This window comes from Metopolophium dirhodum, chromosome 1 (assembly GCF_019925205.1).
Source record: "Metopolophium dirhodum isolate CAU chromosome 1, ASM1992520v1, whole genome shotgun sequence".
NCBI lineage: Eukaryota > Metazoa > Arthropoda > Insecta > Hemiptera > Aphididae > Metopolophium > Metopolophium dirhodum.
In genome coordinates, this window is record NC_083560.1 from 63,795,759 (window position 1) to 63,812,489 (window position 16,731).

At 29.0% G+C, this 16,731-nt stretch overlaps 1 protein-coding gene across 1 annotated transcript in view; it reads left to right on the forward strand.

Moving 5' to 3' along the window:
- The first annotated feature begins 4,732 nt into the window (after positions 1-4,732).
- Positions 4,733-16,731, forward strand: part of LOC132935206 (gamma-butyrobetaine dioxygenase-like) — a 43,090-nt gene continuing 31,091 nt past the window's right edge. The window contains exon 1 of the mRNA XM_061001682.1: positions 4,733-5,260. Within this exon, the coding sequence (XP_060857665.1) occupies positions 5,045-5,260 (216 nt within the window). The 5' untranslated portion in view covers positions 4,733-5,044. The remainder of the gene's footprint in view (positions 5,261-16,731) is intronic.

Below are 16,731 nucleotides of genomic sequence, written 5' to 3' on the forward strand. Positions count from 1 at the left end.
TATTTTTCTTATTTATTAGGTACGCATTTTTCTCTATTACGGTTTACGACGGATAGAACACATTTCCCACAGAGTTATGATTATTATCAATAGGAATGTCTGTGAATAGGTAAACATAAAAAAATAAATACTATTTAACGAAATATGTATTTATTGGCAAAATGTATAAGAAAATGCATTTACTTATTTAAAATATGCAAAAAATATTTAAATATGAATAGTTTTCATTGAATACGTTTTATTTTGTTAAGATAGTATAATATTATGACACGTGCTGCTTTTTTTATCAGAATTAAGAAATCTGTATTTAATAAAATTAAGTATTGACGTAAAAATCCACGCACTACTTATGAGTTATCACGTCATATCAATCACGATTGTACTAAGATACATTATAAATGGGTCCAGTACCTACCTATTGTAAAAGAAATAAAATATACTAATTTATTCTTCTTAGTTTGGTATTCTGATTGAAACAGTGTGTTTTCCATTTCATTCTTTGATACCTATAGTTTTTTTGAATCAGCGTATGTTGTTATGTTTAAAAAATCCTCAGAAACTCCAAAATTAAACATACAACATACGCAGATTGAAAAAAAAACCAAATCAAAGAACGCATACAAATCAAATGGCAAACACACTGGCTCAATGAGAATATCTAACTAAGAAGAATAAAAAACACAATCTTTGGCTAGCCAAAATTCCCTCCGAATAGAAGGGATAAGGTAATTATAAACAGACTCCGCATCGGCTACACCCGTCTTACACATGGATAAAAAAAGGAGAATAAAGGAGAAAAACCATGGTGTATTTTTTGTGAAACTCTCAGTCAACCACTTAATCACCGAATGCCTCCAATACACAAATGAACATAGAAAATTCAACATATACCCAACATCTTAGACGCATCACTCAGGCCAGAAGCAGACACCGTCACACAAGTTCTTAAATTCTTAATCAAAACTAAACTATACAATAAAATTAAAAAAAAAAACATACTGACATGTCTTCTCACTGATGCTTGTTTTAATATCTTCATGTTTGTACATTTAGGTACGTATGCCAATTTCTAATAAATCTACTTTTTTTTTTAACTATGAAAATAATGTTTCTAAAAACATACATATATTAATGTTCAATGTTTAACGAGTTAGAGCCATAGTGGTTTTGTATAATCTTACCTTAATTGTGACTATTATAGGCGTTGAATATGCCTCATCAAATTATACGTAGTGCGTAAAACGTTGCAGGTATACAAATAAGCAAGTTTAATATCGAGTTTCGTATTACGTGAACAGTCATATCGTTTTATTTTCTCTGCCTATCATAATACTATTATATTATAAACAATAGTATAATATGAAAAATTTAAAATTTAGTTTTACTGTTTTTTACATGACCCTCAGAAGTCTCAGATAAGTACGTACATATAATATATATATGTTATTTTCTTTCTTCCTGTCACGGCGGTAGACCAAAACGTTTCGAAAGGAGTCGCGTTGAATACAAGTTTTGCTTTAAATATAGGTCATTAGTTCCAATTTTCTGGTGTTTTTTTATTAGTAGAAAATCAATAATAACGCACTAAAGGATATATTATTATTATCATTATACATAAGTAACAAGCAGCACACGTTTTTAGATCATTTTTTATTTTATAGTGTAAATTGTATTTAATATATTATTATGCATCATAAAGACTGCCACTGTAGTAGTGACTCACAACTCCAATATCATCACTTTTCTTCGAACTAATTTCTCATAACTCTAAAAAAAAAAAAATAATTTTTTAACAATAACGCACTCTATATATTATAGTAATGGTGTATCTAGTGCATGGCAGTCATTTTTCTATTTGGCACTGTACAGTTTAAGCTTTAATCAAAACTTTTGTTATATTTTCACATGTGATTTTGTGATAGGCTGTGTAATGAAAAAGCTCAATTTTTTTTTTTTTATGGTTTGATTTTCGATTAACAAACCAATATACTGTTAACAAGTTCATTTGTCACGAATTGTTCGGTGCAGGAGGCATATCGGCTTATCTCAGTGCATAAAACACGTCACGCCAGTTATAACAATACAAAGTCGTCGGGGTCGACGTGTTACCGGAAACCTTCTCGACACACAAAGCGGAGTGACAATGAAAAACAGGAGTAGGCATCATACACCACTGCCTAACGGATCCAGATCTGGCCATTAATTTAAAACGTTTATCACACAACAATGTTTTTTTCCTATGTTTTTGATGATATAAATTTTCTATTTTATAAAAGTATCACGTTTTATTCAATTTATTTTTTAATCATATAAACATTTACAAATGTGAATATGAAACCATCACGAGTATACTCATTTTTTTTTACTAATTTAAGTTTATCCTGAAAAAGGGGAAGTGTGTTTAGGGAGGGTGGAACATTTTACCACGTCCCTCGAATCCGTCTCACGCGAATAGATATACCATGGACTGTAGATAATATCAATATTATAGTAATATATTAATATACGACGCAGTAATATGACCTTGTTTTGAACGAACACGCTTAGTATATAATATAACAACTCGTATACACAATATACACGAGCCGCGATGACAATATTTACATAAAATAATATTATCATGCCGCAGTGTATACCTATCCAGTACAATATATAATATAACACTACCCATGGTATATTGCTTGACTTCGTCCGGAAAAAAATTAACAATATTATAAAATATCTACCTATTGGCGTATTTAGGAATTTTTAATGGAGGGGTTCACCTAATTTCCAAAACACATTCAAGTTGGGTGCTCTGCCCCCCCCCCCTCCCCCAAGCCACTAGTATTACACTGTAATAGAAATTCAATTTATTACAATGCATTGACATAAAAGTACAAAACTATTTTGATGTTAATAATTAATACAACATTTGATAATTTCATCGACATCTATATGTATGTCCCGATGAATGGAGATCATATATCTAGTCCATTTAGCCTCATCTACATAATAATAAAATTAAAAATACAACTAAAAGTTAAATTGTTATATTGTGGAAAAAAATTTTATTTTTAGGGTTTTAGAATTTATTTTACAAAAAAAACAAACAAGTACGAAATATACGTACCAATAACGTAAACGAGAGTAGAGGGCGTCAGTCAGAATAAATCTAATAACAAAAATAACCACGATATTTTTTGAAATATTAATAGCTACTGATAAACCGATAAGCAAAAATTATTAAAGTTTATATTTTATGTTAACATGTTATGTCATAATGATATGTTTATAATAGACATTGGGCAGGCTGTTCTGTAGAAACAGAATAGGCACAGATTTAACTAATCTGTATTTGTTCCTCAAAGTTAATAGACTCTAAAGAAATCTTATCAATTTCCAACTGGCAAGTGGCCACCATACAAAAACAATTATGATTACATTTTTTTTCTCGATTAGGTACGTTAAAATACAATATTTCATGTGGTTACAACTTGTATTAGCACAGCATATATTAATAAAGGTATAATATATATATATTAGATGTTTTGATAGATAAATGGGGTCAATTAAGATAAGGGGGGGTCCAAACCCTATGGACCCCTAGAGGGGCCCCCCGTAAATACGTCAGTGTACTTACCTCATTCATAAGAATCAGACTTCCAATTCTGATCGAGTCACAATAATTATTAGTGTCCTAATACTTGGACAGTGGCCCTAATTTATTTTTTTTACTCTTCAACATACATCCTAATTGCAAATTAACAACTGAGTTATTAATATCGATAAGAATAAGATTAAATATAATAATGTCTCATAATATTTCATTGCCCAGTGCACATCGAAAATCCAAATATTACTAAGCCCATGCAAATACTAAAAAGTATACCTAAACAGTTAACATATACCAATTAGATTATTAAAGAAGAAGCAACCTTTGTTTGAAAGCGACTTGATATAATATTAACGTATGGTTTTTCAGTAAAGCTGTGCATCCACGAGCTGGCGTGGGTCCGTTTCTACTAATTTCTAAAATCTGGTTTCGTTTTCTTTAATGTACTAATCCGGTGTTTCTATTTCAATCAGCACTATTGAAATGCACAATGTTGCAATCAACAGGGAAATAAAAAAAAAAAACCTACGTACTCAATTAACAAGTACCTAATTATATTTTACTTTTATCCTGCCACTCAAATATTTTATAATTTTTTTCCTCGTTCATGTATGGGAATCATATATGATACAATGATAATATTATCACCTGGGACTGATACTGAAGCTAAAAGTAACCGGTTCGGGAACCAAAACCTTTAAAATATTAATAACCGGAACGGGAACCGAAACCTTTGATTTAATAAATAAAGTACCGGAACCAAACAGGAATTTTTAAATCAAATAGGTTCTTCTAGGTTCCAAAATAAAATAATTGTATTTATCATAATTTTTTTTTTTCGAAAACCGGAACAGTTATTTTATTTTCGGAGAACCAGTATCGGAACCGATACCGATAAAATCAAAAGGTTCCGGTGCTTTATCGCCCATTAAAATAATAACCCATGCCGTATCACTACAATAATAATATTTGGAATTCGTCACCGACGAGCCGCCGCCCGCCGTAAACCTCGACCGGATCGGACGCGGTGCCGCCACACCGTGCAACCGACGCCGATTCGGTTGGCCCCACTCCGATCACGTGCCGCACACGACAAGGCCCGCGATATCCGTCGGGCGGCGTGCGAACTCGACCACCGCTGTGTCCGGTTCCGTCGGCGGCGTTCCCCCCGACAGTATAGTCTGTGCACGCGGGCGCGCGCGCCATCTCTCGCATCGTCCAGCGAACCGTTTTCGTTTTGTCGCACAAACAATAAAAGTACCACCGCGTAATAATCAATTACCTGCCGCGTTCACCCCGTAGATCGCGAGTGGTTTTCGATCGACAGCTGTTTACGTTCCGGCGGCGGAAAGTAGTGCGGGTCGTCGCGTACCTTAGCCCCTAGCCCCGACCACCGACCGGTGAGGTTACCACTGTGGTAACCGAAATCTGCGGTATCGGGCGACCAACATGAACGGCGGCGGTGTCCCGCGGTGGTCCGCGACCGATTCGCCCGGCGGCGACCGTGAAATCCGGCTGGACGACGGCTGCGGAGGCGGAAGCCGATACCCTCACGCGTGGCTCAGGAACAACTGCCCTTGTTCGTCTTGCGCGTCCGCCGAGTCCGGTTTCCGGAAACAAGTGATCCGCGATTTTCGGTTCAGCTCGGCGCCGGCCCGGCTCCAGGTAAGCCAACCACTACTTTCAAAAAACTTTTTTATTTTTTAATTACATTACCGTACCACGCCACTTTTACAGTCGGTGTTATAATATATTATAATACTATTAAAGTTGGGCATAATTCGGTATAAATGAGAATATATTACGTATAGTAGGTAGGATGTAAATAATATCATGCTGCATCGTCGCTGAACACCATTCATCCCTCCACCAGCTTCCATAACCACATCAGCTATTAGCATTTATAATGCCATTTTGCAGCACATTTCTTTGGTTACAGTGATACATGTTAATTTTAATAATTTGACTAATAATTTTATGACTTTTAAAGTGGTACTCAGTAAAAGTACTTCGAAATACTGAAATAAAAGGTTACTTGTATACTAAAATTATTTGATATCATAGAATTTTTGATATCAATAAATTTTTTTTATAAGTGACCTACATCATAGTAAAATCAATAAATCAGAAAATCCGTTCAGAATCTTAAATTATACTTTTGAGAAAATAATACATCTATTCCAGTACAGGTACTTGTGTATGGTTTTTCTAATTCGTTCTTTATTTTTCTCGTGAATGAATACACTTTTGTGCTTTTCTATTTTTTTAATTCTATTAAATCTTACATAACATATTATATTATAAATAATATTCAGAACTTTGACTCCACCAAGACGTACTGTACCTTTTTTTTCGAACACTACTTACTTAACTTACTTTACTAAACTTGAGTATGCGCTAGTTATCAGTTCACATTGCAAATAACCATTTTAAAATTAATTAATAACACTTAATAATATTCATTTTCGATCACATATTTCATTATCCGATAAGAAAACTCTTTAAGGCTATTCTAATTTTCTCTGGAAAATTAATAGTTACCCATACTCATAAACTATTATATAATTGTTTCCTATTAACTTCCCGCATGTTCCAGTATTTAAATAACGCATAATTTAAGATTGTGTACATTTTTTTTATTGCGCATAGTCAACACTTTGTGTATAATACCAATTGAAGTTCAAATTTTTGACAAAATCACGGAATTTAGAAATTGTTTTAAAGTAAAAATGTATAAAATGTATACCTTTAATACCTATAAGGCTTAAAAATGTAGGTAGTACAAGGTTTCTCAATTTTTTTTCTGACTGGAATTGAAAAGTCTCTAAATACACAACTTTTTTTGGACAATTATACTGTTTTACGATGTTGGATATTAACGATTGGACATAACAAATGACGATTTTAGTTATTTTGTCGTAACTATAAAAACTATTATTCGTAGGAACTTGAAACTTTTCGTTAGCAAATATATTATTATTTATGTGGTTACAATCCAAAACATGCAATTATTATTTTTTTGAATATCGAGTTATAGGTACTATATTTTTGTACTATAAAAATAGCGAGAAACAAAACTATACATTTTGCTGTATCTATAATATTTTATGGGTTAAAACAAGTTTGAAAATTTTCTTTTATTCGAAAACGTACTTTTTCTATCGTAGAATTAAGTCAAAACGTGTTATTACCATTTCGGTTCAAAACAAGCTATTGCCTTTATAGTACCTAGTCTCTTTAGTATAGGACAATATTACATTTTCAAACGTGTCATTGCTGTATGTTTTTTCCAAAACGCATTATTGCCATATAGTAATATAAAATTAAAACTATTATTCACATTAAGAATTATTTAAAATTAATATTTTTTTCAAACCAGTACAAACTTTATCTTGAAAAACAAGACAAAATTGTCTAACTAAAAATAATAACATTTTATCAACTGTTATGAATTTAATCTTGCCAAAAAGCATACCCAAAATTCGTCACTGTTATCGGGATGTCTAAAAATCAATTTTTATCAATTCAAGCTTAGGATGAAGTATCAGATATAGGTAATAGGTATTGTACCTATATATTATTCTTAATATGTATAAATGTTTGTTTTATTGATTTTGAATTTTTACTGTAACATATTTTAGAAAAAAGTAGGTAATTTTTTTCCTTGCCACAACACAACACAAACGTAGTATCCCCTAATTACTTATCTTTATCATTACCTCTAACATTAAGACAATCGTTTATTTACGATTCAATTAGGTTTGTAATAGTTATAGCCTCTGTACATTTATCTGATTTATTTGACCTATTTACATTATATTAATATCGATTATCTTAAAATTGTATTTAATATGTACAATGTATTATCCTTTTGTCTGTTTTACTCTAGTTGTTGAGGTATAATTATGTTATGTACTAAAAGCTAATAAAAAAGTACATATTCATATTTCTACTATACATTAACCAAATGAAACATAAAAGTAGCCTTTCTGAAATATTCTGATAATCGCAACACTATGTTTTGTATTGTAACCACACATTTATTATACGAAATTAATTTTTAAAAACGTACCTATTGGTAAATTAATTTTAAGCCATTTCTACAACGAACATATTCCCACCATTCTGTGGCACATCTGTATTAACTTAGTTATAATAGTTATATATAACTTAAGTTATAAGTAAAAAACAGATTTTAATATTATATACAATGAAATTATATACAATATTTACTCTACTTATATTATATACATTTGTCGTTGTTAAAAATTAATTCAACGTACTATACTAATAGAAAAGTAAATATTCTTGGAGGAATTATAGACTAATAATTATTCTTCAAAATTATTTTTCATATGCAATGATTAAACGTTTAATTAAAAATTGAACTCATCCATCGAACTCAGCATCTACTAAACTATACAACAGAATTACTTACCCAATTGTTTCCCCCAGCAATTAAAGTTTAAAAAAATAATTCAAAATTCAATAATTGTTAATTTTCAAATGAACACAAAATCAACTAAAAGTTTTGAATGTTTTGATAAATATATTTAAACAATAAATATTATACGATTGTAAGTGGCTGATTTACATAATATAATTACTTAATAACATAATGGCAGTTGGTAACATTTTAGTTGATACCTACTAAATTATTTTTGGACTTTTTTTCCTATCAGGTATACTCATTTTAGATCAATGGAATAATGTTAAGTTGCCATTCACTCCTATTAAGTTTTCAGTACCTACCTAGTCAAATTAATTTAATGGAAGTTCTAAATTTGTTTCAATCATTTGCATTTCATTTTTGAATATTGTATAATTCCTTCCATTTGACTTAAGTTCAATAATAAATAATTATCAAGTGCCAAATTCTATTATAATAGGAAGTGTTGATTTAATTGTCACCCTTTTTTATATTCTGAACTGTATAACCGAAAGTAGACCACTTCCGCATTACTTCATAATAGTCCTTTTGAACAAACATTTAATGATGATACACCAGAATTTATTAAACATAAATTTAATTATTATCTATTTTGTATTTTTTATGAAGTAACTTAATCAACAATAACTTAACTATATTGATATTTTTATAATATTAATTAGTAACACGGTTATTATTTTTTAATCTTGACATATCGAAGCACCAATTAAAAAATATAAATAACAATTTACATGAGTATAGACCTACCTAAATTGAATTATAATATAAAACATTTTATTATAATATTATTAAGGAAAAATTATTACAATTTATTGTTCTTTAGGAGAAGAACAACTATTCCAAACAATTGATTAGGTAGTATAAATATTTTAGTGTGTAAGTTTAGAAAACAATCGTTTGATAAAATATTACTTAAATCGTTACTTTTATATAGGTACTCAATAAAAATCCAATTTTTATTTATTCCCAATATAAATATCATATAATATAAAAATTATTTTTCCGGGTTCAAACTTATTTTTTATAATATGTGTTTATGTTTTTAAAATACATAGTTGGATTGATGATAACAGCGTAGGTTTACCTTTTTCAAGATTTAATAACGACCCACGAGGACACGAATATAACAACAAAAATACATAACTTACAAAAATGTTGTACTATAATTAAAATGTTACGCCAATTATTATTCATTAATAGGTAGGTAGGTATGTTATTATTAGAAATTGTTATAATATTATCGATCATTATTTTTATAAGGTATAACCAAGAGTTTTCAAATTATTGAATGATATTTTTTGTTGAATTAATAGTTTATTTTACATTTTATAAACTATCAAAAATATAGAGTTAAAGTTGTTTTTTAGTTCATATTTTTATATCCAATTATTATCATTTCTGTTGGCTTACAATACGGATTTCTATATAGGTACTATGTACTATGTAGGGGCTCAAATGTATTCCACTCGGAATAAATTAAATCGATGTTAGGATGTTGATTTAGAAAGAATAATAATATATTATATTTAAGTGATTTATAATATTTTGGTATTTCGATTTATCACAATTACACTTTTAATATAACATAATATGACTGTATTTGGTCCGTTATGATTTAAAAATAAAAAAATACTACAAAATAATAATATTATTTATATATCTGTTGGCTTACAAACTAGAATAATACAATGATTATTGATTTGTTATTGCTTTTATGAATACATGCTATATTACAACAATATAGCGTGACAATTATTTTTAGAAGTTTAGATGAAAAAAATTTAATTAAGAAACGAGCCGTGGAAATGGAGAATTAAAGGGAAAATAACCGGAGGAGATTGAGAATTCAGGAAAATACTGTAATATATGGTGAGGTATAACGACTTCATTTAAAATTTTAAAATTAATTTCGGCTTGAATTTAAGATTCCGTGTACAGTTATATTTATAAGGCCAATTAAATAATAATCATGCAATTCATTAGTTACGATAATTGAATTATTTATTATTAATGTTATCAATGTTAGGTATATTTGTTCATATTGCAGAAGTAGATACCTAAGCTATTATGCGAATTGTAATGACAAAATTCGATACATTAATAGATTGCAATCAATCATTGAAAAAAAAGTAATTATAAAGATTCGAGTTTATACCTATAGTTTTCATATCACAATATCACATGGGTCCATTAAAATGTCCATCAAGAGCTATAAGGTATATTTTAATGTATTATAGGGTATTAATTTACAAACCTAAACTCTCTTTATATATTTTAGCCTTCGCTTTTGCGTTAACCATCATATTCTTATATCAGCAATGACGGTATCATGTTACAACGTTCCAACAATACAAAATTATATTTATATAATACAATACGAATACTGATAGAACATCGATTTTAATAGAATTTAAATTGCTTTTTATTAACTAATTTTACATTAGCTATTACGCGTCACTTTCATTTAAACATCGAAGTGTAATTATATCCTTATTCGAATTTCCCGCCTTCACGTAGATACACACTTTCAGCTATTTCTGTACCCATCCTGTTATCCGCAATATATTCTATAATATTACAATATAATATATTATTATTATATTACATATTATTATCTATTATATTATAAGTATCAGTGGCGTGCTGAAAATAATTTAAATTTTTTGGCAAAACAAAAAATGAAGGACCCACTTACCCAAAATATGGATTTTTACACGTCGTATGAATAATATTTTTCGCAGCAAAAAAACATTGTTATGATTTATTATATATTTTTAACATTTATCACACACCCGGCCACTTTAGACTCGAGACTATTGACTCAAAAAAACCTGCTTCGGCACGCCACTGCACATTATATGATATGATCTACCAGTACGATCGTATAGTTAAAAATATTAACCGTCATTATCTTATATAGGTATGAATCTAAATGTTATCTATTTATCTATCTTAGATGAAAACTTCAGTTATTTACTGTAATTCGTGTAGATATTTTTTCTAAAATTTTAGAAATTATTTCAATTAACTTTAATATTTTTATTTATGTCAAGGTCAATAATATTGCGTGATGGTAATGAAAATTAAGTGTATGACGAACATTAATCGTTTAATTTAATTTTGTTATTTTTTTTAATGATTTATGAAAATAATGGAACGTCCGCCCGGAAAATGGAAAGTCTAAACTTTGTAAAAATTATAAATAACTAAAAAATATTTATTTCATTAAAAAAAATCCTTGATTACGTACAGCCTAATGAATTTAAATAAATATATTGTACTGGAAAATGTAGCCTTTTTTTTTCTTTGATCAGAACAAAAAAAATATTAATGATTGAAGCAAAAATTTAAAATCGAGACACATTTTAAATGCCTTAAACAAATACGAAATGCGTTGTTTACATGATAGCCTAATACATTTTTTTGATATAATAACATTTTAATCTCAAATCATTATTTTTTTTTTAATTGATCTGTTTTTTATCTAGATAAATTATAATTATGTTTAATCTATTAAATAAATAATTTTAGTTGAGTTATTTTATGTATATCTAAAACGATGTTTGTCTATTATCTTTATCTTTATCTAAATTAATAACTACAGTAGAACCTCGATTATCCGTGACTCGATTATCCGTGTTTGCAATTAACCGTGCTCACTCTTCCAAAAATTTAAAAATAAGTATGGACTGTAGATATATATGTAGTTATAATCAAACATTTTATATTACATAATACACGATATCGACAATTATATTAATGACAACCTAACCAAGAGCTGTTCTTCTACTTGATAATGCTCCTTCACACCCCTCAGAATCTACCCTGAAAACCCCGGATGGTCAAATTTTTGTCTACTATCTACCACCTAACGTAACTTACATAATACAACCAATGGATCAAGGCGTGATTTCCTGTTTGAAACGATGAGGTACAAAAAGATTTTTCTCCGTTATCTTTTGCAAGAAGATTGTTTTGATTCGATGAAAAAACTTTTGAAAACGTGGACCATAAAAGATGCCATTTTTGCAGTATGTAATGCTTGGGAAAATGTACCTGCAACTACGTTAAGACTTTCTTGGGCGAAAATTTTGGATCAAGACTATGATGACGAAGAAAGTATCGAAGATACGGAAGGAAAATTATTTCAAACCAAAAAAAACAAAGACTGATAACTTCATATTTTAAGCCCTAATAACTTGTTGTATAAAATTATTGTATGTATATTATGTATGTATACATATTTCTAATTATAATTGAATCAAATTTTTAAAATTTCATTATTATAAAATTGTACCTATATATTTCTAATTAAAATTAAATAAAAATTTCATTATTATAAAAAGTCTCGATTAACCGTGATTTTCATTTATCCGTGTGACCCCCTCCCCATCATTACCCCGGATAATCGAGGTTCCACTGTATTTATGACACTGATAATCGAACTTAGTAATATCATATCATTCCGTAATAATTTATGGAGTTATATTATTTTTCACGTTGCAGAGGATAATTAATATCCAATGGTAAAGTAACTGGTAATTGGTACTAGGTAGGGTAAAGTAACAGGTAACGTTGTATTGCGTTACGACCACTTTAAAACAATATACTTTATTTTATAAATTATATATACTTATGTATAGTTTTTACCTATCTACCTGATAGCTTCCTTTTTGCCCCATTCAAGAAGCCAATATAAAATGTCATAATCGTTGTTGGATTTCATGGAATATGTTTATATTATAATCATACCTTTACGGTTTTACAGGAACCGTAACTATGTAAAAAACCGTCATCGGAATTCGGGACCGGAACTCTTATTTAATTTTCTCTTCGTACATTCTACCAATTATACCTTTTTTATGTAAATTCCACCGGTACGATTTTTTTACACAAACAGAATAATATAATGTACATTTTACCAGTACTAATTTTTACCGTAGGAAATATCCTAAAAAAACCCCAAATCTAGACCATTTTCCCCCATTATTAAATTAAGAGCTGCTTTTTCATTTAACTACTAATTTGAATACCCATCACTTTCACTTTCATATTATGGCCAAAAATATTTTTTTATGTAGTGTTGTAGTTGTATGTACGAGTATGAAAATCAATTAAAATTAAAAATCATTGTGATAAAATATAGTCAAATAAACATTGTTTATAAGAATTTAGAACTTAACTATAACTTACAATTAAAATATAATCAACTAGCTGTCGTGCTTGGCGTTGTATATGCCAATGATGTATATACTTATTTCTATACCAACCATCTACAAATCATAATAGTAATATAATATATAACCAATGGGCAATGGCAACCATTTAAAAAAAAACGCAAAAAAAATCATGTCTAATCCACCCTTTAGCAACATATAGGGATTTAAAAAATAACCTATAAACACTGACCAAGTCTCAATGAGTCTATTACTTCGGATAAAACAGCATCCATTTTTATATAAGAATATAGAAAAATCTTTGTAATTTTATAAATTACATAATATTAAACTAGGACTGTTATATTATAATAAAATAAAATAAATAGTTAACGACAAAATGTAAATCTGGGCCTCATCATACGAACAAAATATTAATTAAGAAAATAATATTAGCAGTTGATATGTAGGTACCAATCACACGGGTGTGAAGCAAAGATCTGATATGTTATATAACTTTTGTCTTATTCAATACCATAGCTATGTATTTTTTTATTTTAATTACCTAACTATTTTAGATATAATATGATTAGAGTTCACCCGCGCAGTGTCTCCTAACCTAACCTAACCTAACCAAACCGTATATGTGCCAACTCAATAACGATTGTTATTTTATCACCATAATATTATAATATAATAATACCATAGTGGTTTGCGATGTAATAATATTGTTGACGCGAGTGCAGTCTAGCGATTGTGTATTCAAATGCCAGAGGCCATAAGCGTCATAATATTGTGCACCGCGCGTTACAATAAACGCGTATAGTATGTATTTTTCTCCAAAAATAACACCATACAATAACGTGCTCCGAGTTTTGGAAATAAAACCATGATATTATGTAATATCCAAAAACAAAATTATGTGCCTCTACAATAATAACAATAATAATGATGTGTCTATGGCGACCAGCGTTTGTATAAACGGTATACTACCTACGTTAAATAACGTTTCACAGGAATTCAATATCTTCCATTGTATAGGACACTAGGACCCATTAATGTAGACATTTCCGAAGTGGAGATCGAATTAAAATTAATGCTCTGCTGTTGTATAGTTGGTTTTATCTCGTCATCGAGTAAGTATATTATTATTTATCGGTGTAGTGGATGAGTTAAATTTGAATTCAAACATAAGTCTATTGCATAGGAAAAGTGATTCCAGGTAGACGGGGTCAACCTATATTTTTAAGAATATTTTAAAAGTTGTTAATCTTGTTATATAAGTAATTTTATTTTCTATGGTAAGTTGAACTAATTAATTATTATAATATTCTTATGAATTTATAAGTCAATTGCAGTTTTGTGAAAATGACAAGTAGGTCTTTGGATGCCCATTTTTTGATTAAGACAAAATATTACCTCTACCTAGGTTTTTATGGGCTTGTCAAATTGGTAGTTCCGGTGTAACAGGCGATATTACCCGAGGGTAAATATATACTAGTACAATATATTTCGGTGCAACACGATTGCGCACTTTTTACCTTCTTACCTGAAAAAAACACAACAAGATTGCGCACTTTTTACCTTTTTATATTTGAGAAAACATAACACGATTGCATATTTTTGACTATTTGACATATTTTTGACTATATGTATTACGTTATTACCTATTATTAATGTTGGGAAACTTTTTGAACTTAATATTTATAAACTTATTTTATAACTAACTTAATTTATTTTATTTGTTTAACATGCAATCAATATTTCTTACTAGGTATGCGTATTAAATTATTATTTTTACTATCATTATGAGTAATTCTTGTTTCTTTATTTTTGTAGACGAATACCGAAGGTTATTCCTTTTTTTTGACGCGTAATAATTGTAATGTATTAAATTATAATTATTTATTGTTGACTATAGGTATTACGTTATATAATATATACACGATTGCGCACTGTTTACCTTTTTATATTTTATAAAACCCAACACGATTGCGCACCATTTACCTTTAATATTTGAGCAAAAGCAACAACAATTGCGCAAAACAAATATTTTGTATTGTTGGAATAAAAGAAATTAACATTAATTATCCTATAATATCTTTAATTTAACTTACAATACTAAGACTTAGTTCATTATAATATATACATGAAAATATGAAATAATAAACAAATTATATCATAAATTAAGTTCATAAAATTCAAAAAATTTCCCAACGTTAATAATAACGTAATACCTATAGACAAGAATAAATAATTATAACATAATACATCACAATTATTATGCGTCAAAAAAAGGAATAGCCTTCGGTATTCGTCTACAAAAATAAAGAAACAAGATTTACTCATAAGTCATAATGACTATACAAATAATAATTTAATACGTAGGTATCTATTAGAAATATTGATTGCACGTCAAACAAAAAAAAAAACAAATTAAGTTAGTTTTAAAATAAGTTTATAAATATTAAGTTCAAAAAGTTTCCCAACATTAATAATAGGTAATAACGTAATACATATAGTCAAAAATATGCAATCGTGTTATGTTTTCTCAAATATAAAAAGGTAAAAAGTGGGCAATAGTATTGTGTTTTTTTCATGTAAGAAAGTAAAAAGTGCGCAATCGTGTTGCACCGATATAATATATACCTCCCGGGTGAATATATACTAGGTGGGTATAAAATATATGGGCGTAAGCGTAACCGTTTTCCACCAAAATGACCCTCGCCCGTTATCACCATGGCCGTTTTCCGCCAAAGGTTATATTCCGATTTCCGCCAAAAATATTATTAAAGTATTTAACATATTTTTTGAGAGCCCCTGAACAAAATTTGATGTATGGCCCGGTATGGGCTAACCTTGTATCACACATATTGATCATAAAGTATTATCTATATGACTATATCTTATCTTACTATTATTATTCACCTATTATATAGGTATACCCAATGTATTTCCCAACGTACACGCTTTTATAATATACAATAAAATTAAAACGATATGTATAGTATATATTATACGATATATTAAGTTTATCGTCCCAATAATACATTATTATAAAAATTAAAATTACAACAAATTGTGTGTAAAAACAGTATAAGTAAAAGTATAAAATATTTTTGATTATTAACATAATTTTGAATATTTACTGTACGAAAAAGAGACTTTTTTGTCAAACTCGAACCTAGTTAAATGCCCATATATGTATTTTTGAATGTATTTTTCATTTTTTAATTGTCTTAACTGAATTATTTTTCGTGGAGTTTTTAGTTGATTCACACTTGAAATTTTACAATATACACTGGTCTGTACCTCATCAATCAAATTCTGAACCCACGTAAATATTGAAGGCGAGTTTTTATAAAAAGATTGATTGAAGTCGGAATGAAATGATTCACACGCATTCGTGGTTCTTGTTAATGAAGAAGTTGCTTCTGCCCATAATTTGGGGGGGGGGGGCGTACTTGTATTTGAGATGTAATTGTTCAATAAATATTGTGAATACGCTAGCGGCTAGAACACGATTATCA